Genomic DNA, 21834 nt, shown 5'->3' on the forward strand with positions numbered 1-21834 from the left:
ATATAGCTACCTTCTTATAAGGCCCATGCTGACAGACCATCTGAACAGGAGACACAAAGCTTCCTCCAAAGTAGAAGGTTTAAGCATCCTTTTCCAAGCCAGGAAATGGATTTTAGGTGAATGTTGCTTTTGTTCTCTAAGATTTTTAGGCTTGTCATCAATCCGTAGAGATTTTTTAAATGAGGGTGACCAAGAGGAATTTAGTATAACCTTCTGTGACCACAATTCCCTTATCAGATTAACATCTATGGATCTTAGGTCAATAGGTGGCTTACACTGTCCAAAGGACTTCTTTGGGATACTGTCACTGACTTCTCTGTTCTTGAGTTTTTCCTCTGTAAAAATGGGTGTAACAGCAACATCAATCTCATAAAGTATTTTAAGAATTAAGTGAGCCAATGAATGAAAAGTTTTTAGATCAATGTCTGGCACATAATAACTGGTATCAAAACATAATTGTCAATGATGATGGTAACTCTGGAATTCATGGATTTCAGCTTCTGAAAATTTCAATTAACTTCTGACACGAGTAAGATAAAGACAAAATGTGCCCTAGGCTTAGTGCTAAGAAGCCCAGGTTCATGTCTTGTTTTTGCCCCCAAATCTTGAATAATGCACTATAACTCACTGAACTTCTGTGGCCCTACATTTTTTTTAATCCATCAAACAGTGTGAAGGGGGTTCCATCAGTGGCTTGCACTGGAGAGTTACATCAAAATCTTCTTGGAGGTTTTGCAAATATTATAAAATATAGAAATACACTCCAACCCAAGATACCAGTTATTCCTCTCTTCTCCTCCTTCCTTATCTCCATGCCACTCCTCTTTCCTCCAGCACATGTACCACATACACACTCCAGGCTGCTGAGAACACTGGGGCCAGGCAATCTCTAGGATCTTACTCCTTGCCTCTGGTTCCATGATCTGATCAGGTGCAAATTTATCAGAAGCCAAAGACTGTAGGAAGGCAAAGGAAGCAAGTAATCAACACAGAGGCTAGTGTTGACAGGCTCTTTGGAGAACATGAGTTTCAAAGATGTGCTAGATATAGACTTACAGAGAAAAAAGGAAGACAGGAGTGGGTGTATGGTGCAACCCATGGCCGGACTCGCACAGGTCAAGTGACAGAGGCCGCAGATAGAGGCAAAAGGACTGTCCACCTCTGCTGTCATTAACTAGAGACTGCTGGGGGAAGAGGACCAGTTAGGCCACTGGAGTCACCTGTAGAGAGCCTGGAGGGCTAAGGAGGACACATTTTTAGCAGAGATTTTGTCTACCCAGGCTTCTTACCTGTAAGCAACATGCCCACATTGAATGAGGTGGTGGCTCATTGAATGCAGTGGTGGCTCTGGACTCTGCTGCTGCTGCTAAGTCACTTCAGTCGTGTCCGACTCTGTGTGACCCCATAGACGGCAGCCCACCAGGCTCCCCTGTCCCTGGGATTCTCCAGGCAAGAACACTGGAGTGGGTTGCCATTTCCTTCTCCAATGCATGAAAGTGGGAAGTGAAAGGGAAGTCGCTCAGTCGTGTCCAACTCTTCGCGACCCCATGGACCGCAGCCTACCAGGCTCTGTCCATGGGATTTTCCAGGCAAGAGTACTGGAGTGGGGTGCCATCGCCTTCTCCGCTCTGGACTCTATTGGGCTTCAAAAACCTATGTTGATGCCTTGGAAGAAACAACAGTGAACACACACAGCACTCACCAGGGACCAGGCACTTTTTAGGGGTTTTACAAATGTTATCGCATTTAATGCCCACAGCCCTACGAGGAGGCACTATCATTATTCTTTTTTTTAAAAAACAGTTGAGGAAGCTGAGCCAAGAGAAGTGAAGCCAACCTGAGAGCCAGGCATTCTGGCTCTTTGGTCTCTGCTCATTACTCCTCCACTGCGGAGCAGCTGATGGGGGCTCGGTGCCTGGGGGAGGAAGGAAGACAGGTTTGTTCTCAGGCCACAGGGAGCTGCTGGGGTGTAATGGAAGTGGTTTTGAGGAAGGTTAATCTGCATGGAGATCAGGTTTCAAAGGCTTTGAAATGTGCAGCTTTTCGCATAGAGATTCTGGTCTGCCTTGCCTTCTTTCTCTTTTCTGGAGAACCCCGTGACCTCAAGGGAAGTTCTGGGCCAGAGGGGCCACCCGGGTCTGCACACAGTGACCCAGGCTTTATCACATGAGGCTCTGGGTGAGTTTCTCAGTTAGCTTGTCTCCCCAAGAAAAGTGTCAAGGACACCTGGCAGGCAAGTCTGAAGCCTCTGCCACTGACAGATGAATCCGTCCTTGATGAGTGAAGGGCTGCTTATCACACAGCAAAAACTTGTAAACTGGGGCCCCTGAGGGGATGGAGCCTATGAGGTCTCATGTCAGTAAAGTTCTGTATGAGTATGTGTGTGGGAGAGAAAGAGGGAGGGAGAGAACATTATTCTTTTAAGCTCATTACAGAATCTTCAAGTTCTATAATTTTTGTTGCTCCCTGAAGGCAAGTATTGGGTCTATCTTGTACCGTCATCCAGTATGGTCCTTGTGCATAGAAACTGCTTATTAACTGGTTGTCTATTCCATGGACAGAGGTAAGGGAGGGTGAGGAGAGCTGAGTGATAGATTTTAGAGTTGAATATGTGAGTTTGACTTCTGCTTTCTTGTGGAATGGTCTCCATCATGTCCCTTCACCTCTCACAGTCTCTCCTCTTAAAGGTCTCCTATGAATACAAGGCCATTTAGTAATTATTGGGTTGGCCAGAAAGTTCATTTGGGTTTTTCTGTAACCTCTGATGAAAAGCCCCAATGAACTTTTTAGCCAACCTAATAGTCATCATGATTAGCACTTACCTTTGCACACATCATCGTTAACACTGTTAACCTGATTCTGTGCAGGGAGGCTATCCCTATGCCTCTCTTAAGTTTAGTAGTGGGGGAATGCATCAAGTGTACCCTGCCAGTTCCATGCCACTTTGGGGGTGGGGTGGGTGACACTGAAAGTCACATTCAGAGCCTGGAGGGGACAGTGGCAGTTGGGGTGTGACATCTTCCCCAGGTGCACATGGGGAATGATGGGCACTGTTGAAGCTCTCTGATGTGCTACCAGGAGTGTGTTTAAGGGTAAAAACACCATGGTTAGGGTCTGTTGAGGCTGGCACATCATCCCAACAAGAGAGGAGAATGCGAGTCATTCATCTGGACTGATACTGCTCCCATCCATCCTCCCCTTTGCGAACCTCCACTATAGGATGTCCTGTCATTTTTCAGGTCTGCTGTCCCTTTCCAGTCAAAACAGGAGGTTTTAAAAGAGGTTTTACATCAAGATGCCGTGGATGAAAAGAATATCATTTTCTGTGAGTCTGTACCACAGATGCCCTCAGATTTATTCAAGAAAACATCTCTTCAATAGAGTTGGCCAATTAACCACTCAAATGACTTGAAAACTTATTTAATGTCACTGCCTAATCACTTTATTAAATGTCACTGCTCCAACAGGCAAGAATCTCTGCTTTATCCTTCACTTCTCTTATGCTTCACTCCCTTTCTAAAACAAAGAACCTCCTCCCAAAGAAGACTAAAATCTCAGAGCCTCATCCCTTATATTTGTCCTCCTTTTTTTTTTTTAGTTTTTTATTTTTTAAATTTTAAAATCTTTAATTCTTACATGCTTTCCCAAACATGAACCCCCCTCCCACCTCCCTCCCCATAACATCTTTCTGGGTCATCCCCATGCACCAGCCCCAAGCATGCTGCATCCTGCGTCAGACATAGACTGGCGATTCATTTCACAAGATAGTATACATGTTAGAATGTCATTCTCCCAAATCATCCCACCCTCTCCCTCTCCCTCTTAGTCCAAAAGTCCGTTATACACATCTGTGTCTCTTTCCCTGTCCTGCATACAGGGTCGTCATTGCCATCTTCCTAAATTCCATATATATGTGTTAGTATACTGTATTGGTGTTTTTCTTTCTGGCTTACTTCACTCTGTAGAACTAACGGATTTCAGCATTGGGCAGGACCATAGGGATTATTTCACAGATGACCAAAGGGAGGCTCTCAGAGAGAAGTGACTTGCTCCCAAGGGAACAAACGTGTAAGTGGAAAAGCCTGTGTATTTTTATAGCTGTAAATCATGTGAGTGGTGCACGAAGTGAAAATACTAGAGGAACCAGAATAGGTAGACCCAAATCTGCCGCCAACATACATGACCTTATGCAACTCGCTTATCTATTCCTAGGCTCGGTGTTCTCATCTGTTAAAAGGGGAGCTTAAAATCTGAGAAACAAAGATCGAGCGTCATTTTATTATCTTTTGCTTCTTAAGCAGTAACTATTGGTGTATTCTATTTTCTACACAAATAGAAAGTGATGTCTGCTGGTGTTAAGGATAAGTGTTAACAAATTAACTCTTTTGTTAATTACAATAAAATAGCAATAGATTAGCTATATCCTTGGCTTGCAATAGCTTGTTGTTGTTGTCTAGTTGCTAAATTGTGTCTATTTTGTGACCTCATGGACTATAGCCAGCCAGGCTCCTCTGTCCACGGGATTCTCCAGGCAAGAATACTGGAGTGGGTTGCCGTTTCTTTTTGCAGGGAATCTTCCTGACCTAGGGGTAGGACCTGCATGTCCTGCATTGGCAGGGAGATGCTTTACCTCTGAGCCGCCTGGGCTTAGCCATGTCTTTACCTCCTCTAACACGTAACCTGCCCCCTGCACAGTATTTGTCAGTCAACTCTGGCTCCCTTGCCAAGATTTAGTACTTGAGCAGCTAATGTCCCAGATTCTGATTGTTCTGTAGACACACCTAGCATGCATGAAGATGGAGACCAGCAGGAGGAGAGAAAAGAGTCCCCGTAAGTCTTCAGCTGGGTGACATCTTGATGGAGATGTGATTCTTATAAGCTCTCCCCTGGAGACCACACTGCCCACTTGTCATGTGATTTCATCTGCATTTATTTTCTCAGTTGACAAAACTGGAACCCATTGAAATCATGGCTTAATGGACAGATCTAAGCTAACATACAAAGGAAAAGTCAAGACTAATTCTACTAGTACCTTTGGGCTAAAACTTTATTATTTGTATTGGTGTAAAACTCTGTCCTGAGTTGTTGTTTCTGTTGTTCAGTTGGTCATTCATGTCTGAATCTGTGACCCCATGGACTTCAGCGCACCAGGCTTCCCTGTCCTTCCCCATCTTCCGGAGCTTGTATAAACTCATGCCCATTGAGTCTGTGGTGCCATTCAGCCCTCTCATCCTCTGGCATCCTCTTCTCCGCCTGCCTTTGATCTTTCCCAGCATCAGCGTCTTTTCTAATGAGTCAGCACTTTGCATCAGGTGGCAAAAGTTTTGAGCTTCAGTTTCAGCATCAGTGCTTTTAATGAATATTTAGGATTGATTTCCTTTAAGATTGACAGGTTTGATCTCCTTGCAGTCCAAGGGTCTCTCAAGAGTCTTCTCCAACACCACAGTTCAAAAGCATCAGTTCTTCAGTGCTCAGCCTTCTTTATGGTCCAACTCTCACATCCATATCTGACTACTGGAAAAACCATAGCTTTGACTAGAAGGACCTTTATTGGCAAAGTAATCTCTCTGCTTTTTAATATGCTGTCTAGGTTTGGCATAGCTTTTCTTCCAAGGAACAAGTGTCTTTTAATTTCATGGCTGCAGTCACCATCTGCAGTGAGTTTGGAGCCCAAGAAAATAAAGTCTGTCACTGTTTCCATTGTTTCCCCATCTTTTTGCCATGAAGTGATGGGACTGGATGCCTTGATCTTTGTATTTTGAATATTGAGTTTTAAGTCAGCTTTTTCACTCTCCTCTTTCACTTTCATCAAGAGGCTCTTTAGTTCCTCTTTACTTTCTGCCATAATGGTGATGTCATCTGCATATCTGAGGTTATTGATGTTTCTCCTGGAAATTTTGATTCCAGCTTGTGCTTCATCCAGCCTGGCATTTTGCACATTATACTCTGAATATAAGTTAAATAAGCAGGGTGGCAATATACAGTCTTGATGTACTTCTTTCCCAATTTTTAACCAGTCCATTGTTCCATGTCCAATTCTAATGGTTGCTTCTTGACCTGAATACAGATTTTTCAGGAGGCAGGTAAGGTGGTCTAGTATTCCCATCTCTTTAAGAATTTTCTAGTTTGTTGTGATCAACACAGTCAAAGGTTTTAGCATAGTGGATGAGGTGGAAGTAGATGTTTTTCTGGAATTCTCTTGCTTTTTCTATGATTCATCATGTTGGCAATTTGATGTCTGGTTCCTCTGTCTTTTCTAAAACCAGCTTGAACATCTGAAAGTTCATAGTTCACGTATTGCTGAAGCCTGGCTTGGAGAATTTTGAGCATTACTTTACTAGCATGTGAGATGAGTGCAATCGTGCGGTAGTTTGAGCATTCTTTGGCATTGCCTTTCTTTGGGATTGGCGTGAAAACTGACCTTTTCCAGTCCTGTGGCCACTGCTGAGTTTTCCAAATATGCTGGCTTATTGAGTGCAGCACTTTTAAAGCATCATCACCATCTTTTAGGATTTGAAATAGATCAGCTGAAATTCCATCACCTCCACCAGCTTTGTTTGTAATGATGCTTGCTAAGGCCTGCTTGACTTTGCACTCCAAGATATCTGACTCTAGGTGAGTGATCACACCATTAAGATCTTTTTGGTACAATTCTTCTGTGTATTCTTGCCACCTCCTCCTGATACGTTCTGCTCCTGTTAAGTTCATACCATTTCTGCCCTTTATTGTGCCCATCTTTGCATGAAATGTTCCCTTGGTGTCTCTAGTTTTCTTGAAGAGAACTCTAGAATTTCCCATTCTATTATTTTCCTCTTTGTGTTGGTCACTTAGGAAGGCTTTCTTATCTCTCTTTGCTATACTTTGGAACTCTGCATTCTGATGGATATATCTTTCCTTATCTCTTTTCCCTTTCACTTCTCTTCTTTTCTCAGCTGTTTGCAAGACCTCCTCAGACAACCAATTTGCCTTTTTGCATTTCTTTTTCTTGGGGACAGTTCTGATCACCACCTCCTGTACAGTGTTACGAACCTCCATCTATAGTTCTTTCCATCACTCTATCAGATCTAATCCCTTGAACCTATTTCTCACTTCCACTGTATAATCATAAGGGATTCAATTTAGGTCATTCCTAAATGGCCTAGTGGTTTTCCATACTTTCTTCAAGTTAATTCTGAATTTTACAATAAGGAGTTCATGATCTGAGCCACAGTCATCTCCCAGTTTTGTTTTTGCTGACTGTATAGAGCTTCTCCATCCTTGACTGCAAAGAATATAATCAATCTGATTTCGGTATTGACTATCTGGTGACGTCCATGTGTAGAGTCTCCTCTTGTGTTGTTGGAAGAGGGTGTTTGCTATGACCAGTGTGTTCTCTTAGCAAAACTTTGTTAACCTTTGTCCTGCTTCATTTTGTACTCCAAGACCAAACTTGCCTATTACTCCATTTATCTCTTGACATCCTACTTTTGCATTCCAGTCCCCTATGAAAAAAAAAAAGGGCATCTTTTTTGTGTGTGTTAGTTCTAGAAGGTCTTTTAGATCTTCACAGAACCCATCAACTTCGGCTTCTTTGGCATTAGTGGTTGGGGCATAGACTTGGATTACTGTGATACTGAATGGTTTGCCTAGGAAATGAACAGAGATCATTCTGTCATTTTTGAAACTGCACGCAAATACTGCCTTTCATACTCTTTTGTTGACTATGGGGGAATACTCCATTTCTTCTAAAGAATTCTTGCCCACAGTAGTAGATATAATGGCCATCTGAATTAAATTTGCCCATTCCAGTCCATTTTAGTTCACTGTTTCCATCTCCTGTTTGACCACTTCCAATTTATCTTGATTCATGGACCTAACATTCCAGGTTGCTATGCAATATTTTTCTTTACAGCATTGGACTTTACTTTCACCCCCAGACATATCCACAGCTGGGCATTGTTTCCACTTTGGCTCAGCCTCTTCATTTCTTCTGGAGCTATTTCTCTACTCTTCTCCAGTAGCATATTAGGCACCTACTGGCCTGGGGAGTTCATCTCTCTTTTTCTTTTTCTTTTTTTTTCCTTTTCATGCTGTTCATGGGGTTCTCAAGGCAAGAATGCTGAAGTGGTTTGCCATTCCTTCTCCACTGCACCATGTTTTGTCAGAATTCTCATCCATGACCTGTCCTTCTTGGGTGGCCCTACATGGCATGGCTCATAGTTTCATTGATTTAGACAAGGCTGTGGTCCATGTGATCAGTTTGGTTAGTTTTCTGTGATTGTGGTTTTCATCCTGTCTGGCCTCTGATGTGTCAGGATAAGAGGCTTACGGAGGCTTCCTTATGGGAGGTACTGGCTTTGGGGCAAACTGAGTCTTGCTCTGATGGGTAGGCCATGCTCAGTAAATCATTAATGCAACTTCCGCTGATGTGTGGGGTTGTGTTCCCTCCCTGACTGTGGTAGGGGTAATGGTGACCTCCTTCAAAATAACTTATACCAGCGTACCATGGCTCCCAGGACTGTTAATCAGTGCCCCTGACACCGTGGCAGGCCACTGTAGACCCATGCCTCTGCAGGAGACTCCTGCATATTCACAGGCAAGTGTGGCTCAGTTTGTTGTGGGGTCACTGTTCCTTTCTCCTGGGTCCTGGTGTGCACAGGTTTTGTTTGTGCCCTCCAAGAGTCTGTTCCCCCAGTCCTGTGGAAATTCTGTAATCAAGTCCCACTGGCCTTCAAAGTCATATTCCCTGGGGGTTCTCAGTCCCTTTGCTGGATCCTTAGGTTGGGGATCCAGCAAGTTGTTCTGCAGCTTGTGGGTCATCTGCCCCATGGCTCTGTGGTGGGACTATGGTGACCTCCTCCAAGAGGGCTGATGCCACATGTAGTGCCTCCCAGATCTGCTGCAGCCAGAGCCCCGTCCCTGCCTCAGATCACTGCTGACCTGTGCTGCTGGAGGCAACACTCAGACCCGCAGAGGCAGGTCTGACTCAGTCTCTTGTGGGGTCCCTGGGTCCTGCTGTGCGCAAGGTTTTGTTTGTGCCCTCCGAGTATCTCTGGTGGGAAGAGATTTAATTCTAAACATAATTTTGCTCCTCCTACCATTTTGTTGGGGCTTCTCCTTTGCCCTTGGACGTGTGGTATCTTTTTCCGGTGGGATCCAACATTCTCCTGTCGATGGTTGTTCAGCAGCTGCAGTTTTGGAGTTCTTGCAGGAGAAAATGAGCACGCATCCTTCTACTTCACCATCTTGTAACCACAGTACAAGCTGTTTAGTCGCTCAGTTGTGTCCAGTTGAACAGCAGCACAACAGGCTTCCCTGTCCTTCACTATCTCCTGCAGTTTGCTCTAACTCTTGTCCATTGAGTCGGTGATGGCATCCAACCATCTCATCTTCTGTTTCCCCCTTCTCCTCCTGCCCTCAATCTTTCCTAGCATCAGGGTCTTTTCCAATGAGTCAGTTCTTTGTATCAGGTGGCCAAAATATTGAAGCTTCAGCTTCAGCATCCGCCCTTCCAATGAACATTCAGGCTTTATTTCTTTTAGGATTGACTGGTTTGATCTCCTTGCCGTCCTGAGTAGAGTCTAAGTAAATGAAATTATTTGGCTTTCACAAGTAAATTTCTATTTTTTTCGTCAAGAAGCTGGCTTAGCTGTGACTTTGATATGTAACATGTAACATGTAACATGGAGTTACATGGAGTTTTACTTTCACAGTCAGTTTTAGGACAAAGTGGATACACTGAAGCATCATGAGGAAGGTGCAAATTGTTTTAAGCTGCTGAATATTAGCGGTACCAGCACAAGATGTGAGAATCTAGATATTTAAAATTTGCTTGACAGGTTGCTATTACAAAGTTTCTAGTAATGTTATTTGTGGTCATAAACAGGAAATGGCCAAAAGCTATTCCCTTTGAGAAGCCCAATTTTTACACAGCTGTCAATGCAGCAATTATTTTGTCATCTTTTTTTTTTTTAAGGTGAAGGGACATGTTCCAGGTATTCTTTTTTTTTTTTAAGGAAAATCTTTAAACATGTTTAAAACTTTTCTTTCTTAAAAAAGGATTTTTTTTTTTTTTTTTTAGTCAAAGTGTCTTTAGATCCGGAGAAAAACCAGTGAAATGGAAACCATATGATTCTGAGGCCAGGTTTTTCAGAAGCGCCGTCAGCACTGAATTCAGGCATTCTTGCTGTGCTCAGCAGACCCAGCCCAGCAATCAAAACTGATTCTAAAGCTGATACTCCTATAACCAGGCAGGTTCCAGCACATTGTGAGCCCTGAAAAAGCATAATTACAAACAAAGACTGACAAGAAGCACACGTTGACTTAATATAGCTCGATTCTTTCAAAGAGCACACAGCTTTTCACACACATGCTCACACCTGTCCTTAGAAACCCTTGATTAGCAGAGGAGAGGGTGGCTGCCATCCCCCATGTTATAACAGAGGCCACCAAGAGGCTCAGTGGCTAGGCCAGGACCACATGTTATCACCAGCTCAAATTGCTGTCTCTATGAAATGCATGGAATTGATTCGCCCTGTATTTTTAAAGACTACATAAGTGCTAGAGTTTTTTATAAAAACAAAGACCTGGCCCTGACCTTGAGAGGTCTTTAGCCTGATGAGGGGTGACGTATGGCTCAGTGGAGATGATCAGATGTGGGGGAAATGATCATCATCACTGCACTCAAGAAACTGCCATGCTACCTTTTTCTCATGCTGAGAATAACTGCTAGTCTTCTCCAGAAAGCACCAAGAATCCTCACAGGCATGCAGAATGGGAGAGAGGTAATATTGTCTTTTTTTGGCTGTGCTGAGTCTTAATTGTGGTACACAGAATCTTCATTGTCATAGGCGAGATCTTTAGTTGTGGCATCTTTTTTCTTTTTTTTCCAGTGGCAACATGCAAACTCTTAGTTGTGGCATGTGGGATCTAGTTCCCTGACCAGGGATTGAACCCTGGCCCCCTGCAGTGGGATTGCGGAGTCTTAGCCACTGAGGGACCACCACAGAAGTCCCTCATTGTCTTTTATGTGTCTATTATTTTTCAATTGCTGTGTTAGGAATTACCACAACCTTAGTGACACAAAGCAATATGAATTCACTGTATCACAGTTTCTGTGGGTTAGAAGTGCAGGTACAGGTAAACTGGGTTCTCTGCTCTGGGTCTCACAAGACTGAAATCAAAGCATCAGTCAGGGTAGCAGTTCTCTTCTGGGGCTCAGAGGTCTCTTCCAGGCTCATGAGGTTGTTGGCCGAACTGGATGTCTTGAGGTGGTTCCACTGTGGTTCCCATATTCTTACTGGCTATTGACTGGGGATTGTATTTAGTTCCTGGAGGCTACCCACAATCCCTTGCTGCATAAGCCCCATAGACCATACATAGCAGGCTGTTTGCTTTCTTCTGGGCCAGCAGGAGCCATTCTCTCAGACACTTCACTTTCTTTTGGAGGTTCATCTGATTAAACCAGGCCTACCCAAGATACTTTTCCTTTTGATTAACTCAAAGTCAACTGATTAGTAACCTGATCATGGGAAGAGTGTCTCATCACATTCACAGGGCCTGCCTGTACTCAACGGGAGGGGATGATATGGGACATACACAGAAGGACCCAGGAATGTTGGGGACCATTTCAGAAACCGGCATTCTGCAGTGTCCTTCCCATGTCAGTGCTTGCCCACCCTACTGTGTTTGCTGCTTTGGCCTGCTGTGTCAAGCAGCCCCAGTCCCCAGAATGTGCCTCCACCACTATGCCTTTAGAAAGAGAACAGTATTTTTTAAGAGGAACTAATCACTGATGGTAGGCAGTGTTTCAGACAATGTAACGAGTACTTGTTTTCATGTTGTCAGGACTCAGCAGAGTGTCTGGCACTTAGGAGTCCTCAATTTCTGTTTCTCATGCAATGAATGCATAGATGATTAAATGAGAAATATTTTGGGCATCCTCATCAGATTCCATCCCATAAAAATAAATGCCTACCCCCCCTCCCCACGTGCAAGGCTGATTCCTCCTTTTAGTTTATAGCTCTTTCCCCACCCCCTGGTTTAAAAAGTAATGTTTGCTTATTATAAAAACACTCTTGGAAATATTTCTTCTTTCTATGGTTTTATTTTTTATATTTAACTTTTTAAATCCATCTGGAACTAATTTCCCAATATTATATATAAAATAATCCATCCGCTACCCATTTAATCCATGATGCTTATATATATATATATATATATATATATATATATGCATATACACCAAGTTCTTATGTATAATAACGTGTATTTTGGAGCTAGCTGTTCTGTTTCATTGATGTGCCCACCCACTTGATATGTCAGTATCACCTAGTTATTGGAATTTTATTGTATGTTTTAAGATCTGATAGGTCAGGTATTGCCTCACTATTCCTCCTTCAGCCCCTCTCTCCACCAGTTCATTAAACACAGGTCTGTCTTCCCACCCACTCTAGTACTTTTGAAAGCAAAGAATTCTTTGGCAAAGTCTAGACATGGAACCAGATCTAGGTTCATAGTCTACCTTTGCCCCTTCCTAGCTCAATGCCTCTCAATCTCAGGGATATGTTAAACCGGCAGTGAAATGTTTAGAGTAGAAACTTATTGTCATAATGAACTGGAGTAACATCTAAGAACCATCCAGTACATAGTAGATGGTCAATACCTACTATCTGGAGTGGAGGAGTGACTCTGAAGGCCCAGGAACCTTTGGTTCTGTCCCTTCATCCTTATCAGCAGACATGGCAAATCTTTTCAAAACCTCTTGTACAAATGCTGAGGTTTGGATCTCTCAGCCTCAGGTCAGCTTTTAGGCTTAGAGTATCCAGGATTAAGACTTGGCCCAATCTCTGGGCAGCCTCTTCAGGGTTTGCATTGGTCCAAGGGAAGTCTTTTCATACTGTTCATGGGGTTCTCAAAGAAACGCAATGCCAAAGAATGCTCAAACTTCTGCACAATTGCACTCATCTCACACACTAGTAAAGTAATGCTCAAAATTCTCCAAGCCAGGCTTCAGCAATACGTGAACCATGAACTTCCAGATGTTCAAGCTGGTTTTAGCAAAGGCAGAGGAACCAGAGATCAAATTGCCAACATCTGCTGGATCATGGAAAAAGCAAGAGAGTTCCAGAAAAACATCTATTTCTGCTTTATTGACTATGCCAAAGCCTTTGACTGTGTGGATCACAATACACTGTGGAAAACTCTGAAAGAGATGGGAATACCAGACCACCTGACCTGCCTCTTGAGAAACCTATATTCAGGTCAGGAAGCCACAGTTAGAACTGGACATGGAACAACAGACTGGTTCCAAATAGAAAAAGGAGTACGTCGAGGCTGTATATTGTCACCCTGCTTATTTAACTTAGGGATCTTCCCTGATGGCAGAGTACATCATGAGAAACGCTGGGCTGGAAGAAGAACAAGCTGGAATCAAGATTGCCAGGAGAATTATCAATAACCTCAGATATGCAGATGATACCACGCTTATGGCAGAAACTGAAGAGGCACTCAAAAGCCTCTTGATGAAAGTGAAAGGGGAGAGTGAAAAAGTTGGCTTAAAGCTCAACATTCAGAAAACGAAGATCATAGTCTGTGGTCCCATCACTTCATGGGAAATAGATGGGGAAACAGTGTCAGACTTTAATTTTTTGGACTCCAAAATCACTGCAGATGGTGATTGCTGCCATGAAATTAAAAGACGCTTACTCCTTGGAAGAAAAGTTATGACCAACCTAGATAACATATTCAAAAGCAGAGACATTACTTTGCCAACAAAGGTCCGTCTAGTCAAGGCTATGGTTTTTCCAGTGGTCATGTATGGATGTGAGAGTTGGACTGTGAAGAAAACTGAGCACTGAAGAATTGATGCTTTTGAACTGTAGTGTTGGAGGAGACTCTTGAGAGTCCCTTGGACTGCAAGGAGATCCAACCAGTCCATCCTAAAGGAGATCAGTCCTGGGTGTTCTTTGGAAGGAATGATGCTAAAGCTGAAGCTCCAGTACTTTGGCCACCTCATGCGAAGAACTGACTCATTGGAAAAGACTCTGATGCTGGGAGGGATTGGGGGCAGGAGGAGAAGGGGACGACCGAGGATGAGATGGCTGGATGGCATCACGGACTCAATGGACGTGAGTCTGAGTGAACTCCAGGAGTTGGTGATGGACAGGGAGGCCTGGTGTGCTGTGATTCATGGGGTCGCAAAGAGTTGGACACAACTGAGCGACTGAACTGAACTGAAGGGAAGTCTGGTGGTTGTGCTGAACTGGAGCCATTTCAGAGTGATCTGGGGGCCTGGGGTGTGGGTGTGAGTAAAGTGCTGAAATCCACTTTACCTAACCTTAAATGAAATGCCAGGGAATTAACACCCTTTGCTTCATCCCCAGGGAGCCCATCTCCAGACTGGCAGCCAGAGAAAGGCTTCAGTCCACAAATTACAGGTGTTGGGGATGGGAAGTCATTCTATCACAGACAGAGATGGTACTGGTGAGGGGAGATGGGTGAGACTCTGACAGCATGTGCTAGACTTTGAAGGTGGAAGACATGAATTGGATTGCAAGAGCCCCCACAGTATTCAGTTAGCCCCGTGCACTTGCCCAGAAATTTATAAAGGTGACTAGTTATCCTTAGACAAGTGCAGGCACTGGAAAGCAAAGGCCTGGGGTGAGTCATAGGGAGCCAGGAGTTTTGAAGGCCAAAACTTCTTTCCTGGCACTTTCCCTCCAACTCAGAGAGGGCAGGACAGAATACACTCTTTCATATCTTCAAGAAGGATCCCAGAAGGCCTACTGTGTGCTCTCAGGAACTAAGATAGGAGGACAGACAGCTGTGACCTCAGAGAACTTCCATACAACACAGTGAGGAGAAAGAGCGTGATGGTCATCCTCGTGTTCCTGGATTTGCTCTCTGATGATGCCAGTGAGGCAGTTTGATTTTCCACTCTAGCTATATCCCTGCATGGCCTTCTGTGAAAGAGCAGATCAGATGTTCACAGCTAGAAGTCAAAAGCTGGACTATTAGCTAGTCAAGCCTTTTTCTCTTCTCTTTTTTAATAAAAAAAAATAGTTTAATCCTAAATTGTTTTTATTTTTTAATTGAAGTATGTTTAATTTACAATGTTGTGTTAGTTTCAGGTGTATGGCACAGGATTCAGTTATCTATATATATGTATGTGTATGTATATATATATATAAAGTATTTTATTTATAAAGTGTGTATTGGTGTGTGTTAGTCACTCAGTCATGTCTATCTCTTTGCAACCCCATAGACTGTAGCCCACCAGGCTCCTCTGTCCATGGAATTCTCCAGGCAAGAATACTGAAGTGGGTTGCCATTCCCTTCTTCAGAGGATCTTCCCGACTTGGGGATTGAACCCAGTCTCCTGCACTGCAGCCAGATTCTTTACTGTCTGAACCACCAGGGAAGCCATATATAACTTTGCTGTTGATTAGTCACTCAGTCATGTCCCTAAGAGTCCACAACTCTTTGTGACCCCATGGACTGCAGCACACCAGGCTTCCCTGTCCTTCAGTATCTCCTGGGGTTTGCTCAGACTCATGTCTATTGAGCTGATGGTGCCATCCAACCATCTCATCCTCTGTTGCCCCTTTCTCTTCATGCCCTCAATCTTTCCCAGAATCAGTGTCTTTTCCAATGAGTCAGCTGTTCCCATCAGGGGGCCAAAGTATTGGAGCTTCAGCATCAGTCCTTCAGTGAATATTCAGGTTTGATTTCCTTTATGATTAACTGCTTTGATCTCCTTACTGTCCAAGGGACTCTCAAGAATCTTCTCCAGCACCACAGTTTGAAAGCATCACTTCTTCGGTGCTCAGCCTTCTTTATGGTCCAGCTCTCACATCCACACATGACTACTGGAAAAGCCATAGCTTTGACTACAGGGACCTTTATTGGCAAAGTGATGTCTCTGCTTTTTAACATGCTGTCTAGGTTTGTCATACTTTCTCTTCCAAGGCGCAAAGATCTTTTAATTTCATGGCCACAGTCTCCATCCACAGTGATTTTGCAGCCCAAGAAAATAAAGTCTGTCACTGTTTCCATTTATTCTCCATCTATTTGCCATGAAGTGTGGGGGCCAGATGCCATGATCTTAGTGTTTTGAATGTTGAGGGTTTTTTAAAATATAAATTTATTTATTTTAATTGGAGGTTAATTACTTTACAATATTGTGTTGGTTTTGCCATACATCAACATGAATCCTTCACAGGTATACACGTGTTCCCCATCCTGAACCCCCCTCCCCCCTCCCTCCCCGTACCATCCCTCTGGGTCGTCCCAGTTGCACCAGCCCGAAGTATCCAGTTTCATGCATCAAACCTGGCCTGAGTTTTAAGCCAGTGCTCTCACTCTCCTCTTTCACTTTCATCAAGAGGCTCTTTAGTTCCTCTTCACTTTCTGCCATTAAGGTGGTGTCATCTGCATATCTGAGGTTACTGATATTTCTCCCGGCAATCTTATTTCCAGCTCGAGCTTCATTCTTCCTGGTATTTTGCATGATGTACTCTGCATAGAAGTTAAGTAAGCAGAATGACAATATACAGCCTTGACGTACTTCTTTCCCAGTTTTGAACCAGTATGTTGTTTCATGTCTAGTTCTAACTGTTGCTTTCTGACCTGCATACAGGCTTCTCAGGAGGCAGATAAGGTGGTCTGATATTCCTATATCTTTAAGAATTTTCCACAGCTTGTTGTGATCCACACAGTCAAAGGCTCTAGCATAGTCAATGAAGCAGAAGTAGATATTTTTCTGGAATTCCTTTGCTTTTTCTATGATCCACCAGATGTTGATAATTTGATCCCTGCCTTTTCTAAATCCAGCTGGTGCATCTGGAAATTCGCGGTTCACATACTGTTGAAGCCTCGCCTGAAGGATTTTGAGCATTACCTTACTAGCGTGTGAAATGAGTGCAATTGTGCAGTAGATTGAACATTCTTTGGCATTGCCTTTCTTTGGGATTGGAATGAAAACTGACCTTTTCAAGTCCTGTGGCCACTGCTGAGTTTTCCAACTTTGCTGGCATATTGAGTATACCACTTTCATAGCATCATTTTTGAGGATTTGAAATAGCTCAGCTATTTCATATATACATGTGTGTGTATATATATATGTGTGTGTATATATATATATATATATATATAATTTGTCAGATTCTTTTCTCTTATAAGTTGTTACAAAATATTGAGTACAGTTTCCTGTGCTATACAGTAGGTCCTTGTTGCTCATCTATTTTATATATAGTAGTGTGTATATGTTAATTCCGAACTCCTAATTTATCCGACCCCCTCGCCTTTCCCCTTTAGTAACCATAAGTTTGTTTTCTATGTCTGTGGGTCTATTTCTGTTTTACAAATAAGTTAATTTGTGTCTTTAATTTTTTTATCCATATATAAGTGATATATTTGTCTTTCTCTGACTTATTTCACCTTGTATGATAATATCTCTGTCCATCCGTATTGCTGCTAATGGCATGACTTCATTCTTTTTTGTGATGGAGTAATATTCCACTATGCACATATACCACGTCTTCTTAATCCATTTACCTGTTAGTGGACGTTTAGTTTACTTCCATGTCTTGGTTCTTGTAAATAGTGCTTATGTGAACACTGGGGTGACTGTATCTTTTCAAATTATTGTTTTCTCTGGATATATGCTCAGGAATGGGATTGATGGATGATATGGTAACTCTATTTTTTGTTTTACAAGGGACCTCTGTACTGTTCTCCATAGTAAGCCTCTTTATTTTCTGTAAGAGATAACCCAGAGAAAGGTGGTGATTTGCCCAAGTTAATCCAGCTTCATAACAGTGATGGGACTTGACTATTCTACCCACAATTCACCATCAGAAAAATGGGGTTTCTCTTTGCTTTACATCAAGTCTCTAGAGACAGCACACAGTATATGAGTCTATCACTGGAACACAGTAAGCATTTACATTTTTGAGAGAGGAAGACAAATGTGGATGGTGTCTACATTTTTACATAGAAAACAAGGAAGCAACACACCGTAAGAGTTAGTTAGACCACCTGATGCCAAAGTTCTGGTTTCTTCACTTAAAAGCTGCATGAGCTTAAGCTGCTTTCTTCATCTCACTATACCTTATCTTCTTATCTGTAAAATGATCATGATGGTATTGCCCATAGGATTGTTTTAAGAATTACGTGAAACGTACATGGACACTTAGCTCAAGGCCTAGAATGAAGGTGCATCACTAGAATGAAGGGTTTCTAGAAGGGTCCCTGCCCAGGGAGGTTTGATGTTCCCAGGCCCACGGGGTCAGACCAAGGTGTGCAACTGACATCTCGTGTGGCCCTTTTCCAGTTCCAGGAGCCCTGGAGGAGCGCACAGAGCGGAAGAGTGTGGCGAGAGAATGAAGACACCAACCGCCCGGGAGAAGCATGAGGTGGCAGTGCAGCGCTCGGTTTAGAGGGCTTCGGCCGGTGGCGGCGGCCCCATGGGCAACTCTACTGGCACTAGGCCTCCCCGGTTGGGTGCTGGCTGTCTCGGCCACGGCGGCCGCTGTGGTCCCCGAGCATCATGCCTCCACGGCCGGCCAGCCGCCGCTGGACTGGCTTCTCACCGATCGGGGTCCCTTCCACCGCGCGCAGGAGTACACGGACTTTGTGGAGCGCTATCGCCAGGGTTTCACCACCAGATACAGGATCTACAGGTGAGTGGGGCTCCCCTCCAAAGCCAGTCTGGGTCTGCTCGGGTGCCAACCGCCAAGCCAGCTGGCAGACCGCAGATTGCACTAGGAGAGAGCTGAAGGAGTAGCAGGCAGGGCGAACAAGCTTGCCATGTTTTTTTTTTAAGCAAGAAGAAAACACATACAAGCTGGAAAACCTGCTGATGCCTCCTGGGGAACTTAGCAAAAGGGTTTCTATTTATAGGTTGTACTGCTTATAAATTGAGGACAAATCAGGCGGCATGGAGTCAGCATGTGGCCTGCGCTGCTGCAGGAGGTCAGAGTCAAATGCTGCGGATGGGTTTTAACTAATGGGTGAGATACGTTTATGAGTTGTAATTACCTCGACTTGCAAATGAAGGCAGGGCAGCTCCAGTTCCTGCCTTAGAAGAGGGGTGAGTTCCACAGGGGCAGGGAGGGGCCTGCCCTCACCCTTGTCGACACCACAGCCTCAGCTGGCCTTGTGCAAGGAAAGGGGCTGTGTCTTCCTGCCCTCTCTCTGCATGTCCCTCAGGAGCATCAGAGCTGAAAGTCAGACAAGTGACCTAACTGGTTCATCTGACTAGGCACAAATTCCCAGCTGCTGGAGCAGCACTTCAAAAGCACAAGGCTCCCCGAAACCCTCACCTTGGGTGACTCAGTGAGCCTCAGGACTCTCTGGAGTATATCCCTGAATTCAACCTTGCCCTTCATCCCTGGGCTCAGTCTCTCCCTTAGTGTCAACCCCTTTTCCTCTTCACATTGACTGTAGTCTTCAGATAACTCTAGGAGCTTGGCTAGAATTTTCTTTTTAATTAAAGACATTTACTTTTCAATTACAGATTCATTCCTAATGAAAGGAGTGGAGATGGAATATGAAAAAACACAAAGAGAAACAGAATCAGAAAATCACCTATTCTTTTGTCAGGTAGAGGTTGCTCTCTAACCTGAGTGTATGCATTCTTAGTCTTACGAACATGCTAAAGGTTTCACCCTCTTTCTGGATCTAGCAGCTTACATGCCTTACGTACGTGAACTCACTTAATCTTTCTAACAATCCTCTGTGGGAAGAACAATTATTCTCCCCGTTGTACAGATGAGAAAATTGAGGTCCAGAGAAGTTAAGGAACTTGTCCAGGGGCACATAGCTGGTAAATGGTGAAGCCAGGATTAGCTCCCAAGCAGTCAGACTCCAAAGCCTGGGTCCTTAAATTATATTTAAAGAAATTAGATTTTTCTGTTTTTAAGTTGTTTTTTTTTTAATGTTGTTTTACTTACACAGTAGCCTGTTTGGGTTAGTAAGGAGTCTTAGAAATGAGGGTTTAACATATTCAGCCCTGAGAGATTCACTTATAGGGGCCATTCTCCCTGTACATGATTTCCCACATGGCAGATGCAGACAGACAGACAAGATGAGGTGTTTGAGGGGCTGGTGCTTTATGAGTGCAGAGGTATGTAGAGACAAAAGCCCTTTCTCTCCCAGTCTGGTCTTAGAAAGGACTGCGGTTGATACTCTCTGCTTCAGCAGCTCTGGTCCTTGCCATCCTCCACACACTATGGTGGAAATTCTCACAGGGCCACTGAGGCAGAGACCAGCTCGGGCAGAGTGACTGAGTGAAGCCTGCTCCAGTGAGAGAGGTTAGCTTGAATCTCAGTAAGTATATAAATTAGAACTGTATCCTTCACAAATTTTCTATAAGGTAAATTTAGGGTGATGCTTCTTATCAAAGAAATTCCTTTTCCATCCCACCAAAAAAAAGAAAAAGGAAAACAGAAAATCTACCCTAGAATGCATTTAGTGGTGAATTCCTCTGGTCTAGGAAAACAAGATTTAATTCATCTCAGACTTTTCAGTTCACCCCAAAATCTTTCAAAACACTGTTATCACCAAATATATATATATACACACATACATATACATATATATATATTTTTCCAAGTAAATGGGAACTGAAATGTCAGACTGGAACCCCAACAGCACCATTCATGGCAAAGGACTCTGGGAACTAGAGTTAGAGCACCAGTTTCCTTCTCCTTCCACAGCTGTTTCTTGCCATCAGGGCCCCGCCTCAAGCCTGGAGACCCCTGAATGCCTGGGTGGCAGCTCAGAGCTGGCCCCCACAGGAGTGTCTGGAATCACTTCTGCACCATCAACAGTTCTATCCGTTGGTAATAGTTTTTTAATCATTTACTGTGCCTCTCTGTTTCTCTGGGGTCAGTTATTGCGCCTGAACTTGTGCTTGGGGAAACAGTAACCAGTCACTCTGACAGGAATGCAGTGTTCTGATTTGCAACCCTGTGAGGGGGCAGTGAGAGAATAGTCCCACACGGCTGCTCCAGGATCACTCTGGGAGTCCTGCTTTCAGTTATTAAATGCAAGATGGTGGATCCAGGTACACAAGTGTTGTAGGGGTCTGTATTATCCCCATGAGAACTCACTCTTATCCCTTCTCCTTTTGTCTGTAGTGGTGATTCCCTCAAGCAATTCAAGAGCTTGCTTACTCTGACTAGAACAGGTCATGGAAAACTGGTAGAATATATATTGAGGGTCATCTCCAGTGACTGCTGCTGCTGCTAAGTCGCTTCAGTCGTGTCCGACTCTGTGCGACCCCATAGACAGCAGCCCACCAGGCTCCACCATCCCTGGGATTCTCCAGGCAAGAACACTGAAGTGGGTTGCCACTCCCTTCTCCAATGCATGAAAGTGAAAAGTGAAAGTGAAGTCGCTCAGTCATGTCTGACCCTCAGCGACCCCATGGACTGCAGCCTTCCAGGCTCCTCCATTCATGGAATTTTCCAGGCAGGAGTACTGGAGTGGGGTGCCATTGCCTTTTCCCTCCAATGACTAGAAGGGCATTTTCTCTAGAAGGCCAGATGGAGAAAGAGTTTGCAGAGAATGTCAGAAATGCTCTGCAGTGAGATATTGAGCCTTGAACAGAATTAGTCTTTTATTCAATTTTTTTTTTTTAAATGTATTTGGCTGTGCTGGGGCTCAGTTGTGGCATGCAGGATCTTCATTACGTCATGCGGGTTCTTTTGTGGTGGCACACGGCCTATGGAGCAGGTGGGCTCAGTAGTTGCAGCACAAAAACTTAGTTGCTCTGAGGCATGTGAGATCTTAATTCCCCTACCAGGGATCGAACCTGAACCCCCTGCATTGCAAGGCAGATTACTAACC

General features: G+C 43.8%; 1 protein-coding gene across 1 annotated transcript in view; it reads left to right on the plus strand.

Annotated features, from left to right (window-relative positions):
- Positions 1-21834, plus strand: part of BRINP2 (BMP/retinoic acid inducible neural specific 2) — a 144008-nt gene that overhangs the window by 65229 nt on the left and 56945 nt on the right. The window contains exon 2 of the mRNA XM_069546137.1: positions 18314-18662. Coding sequence (XP_069402238.1) covers positions 18391-18662 — 272 coding nt within the window. The 5' untranslated portion in view covers positions 18314-18390. The remainder of the gene's footprint in view (positions 1-18313; positions 18663-21834) is intronic.

This window comes from Ovis canadensis, chromosome 12 (assembly GCF_042477335.2).
Source record: "Ovis canadensis isolate MfBH-ARS-UI-01 breed Bighorn chromosome 12, ARS-UI_OviCan_v2, whole genome shotgun sequence".
Lineage (NCBI taxonomy): Eukaryota > Metazoa > Chordata > Mammalia > Artiodactyla > Bovidae > Ovis > Ovis canadensis.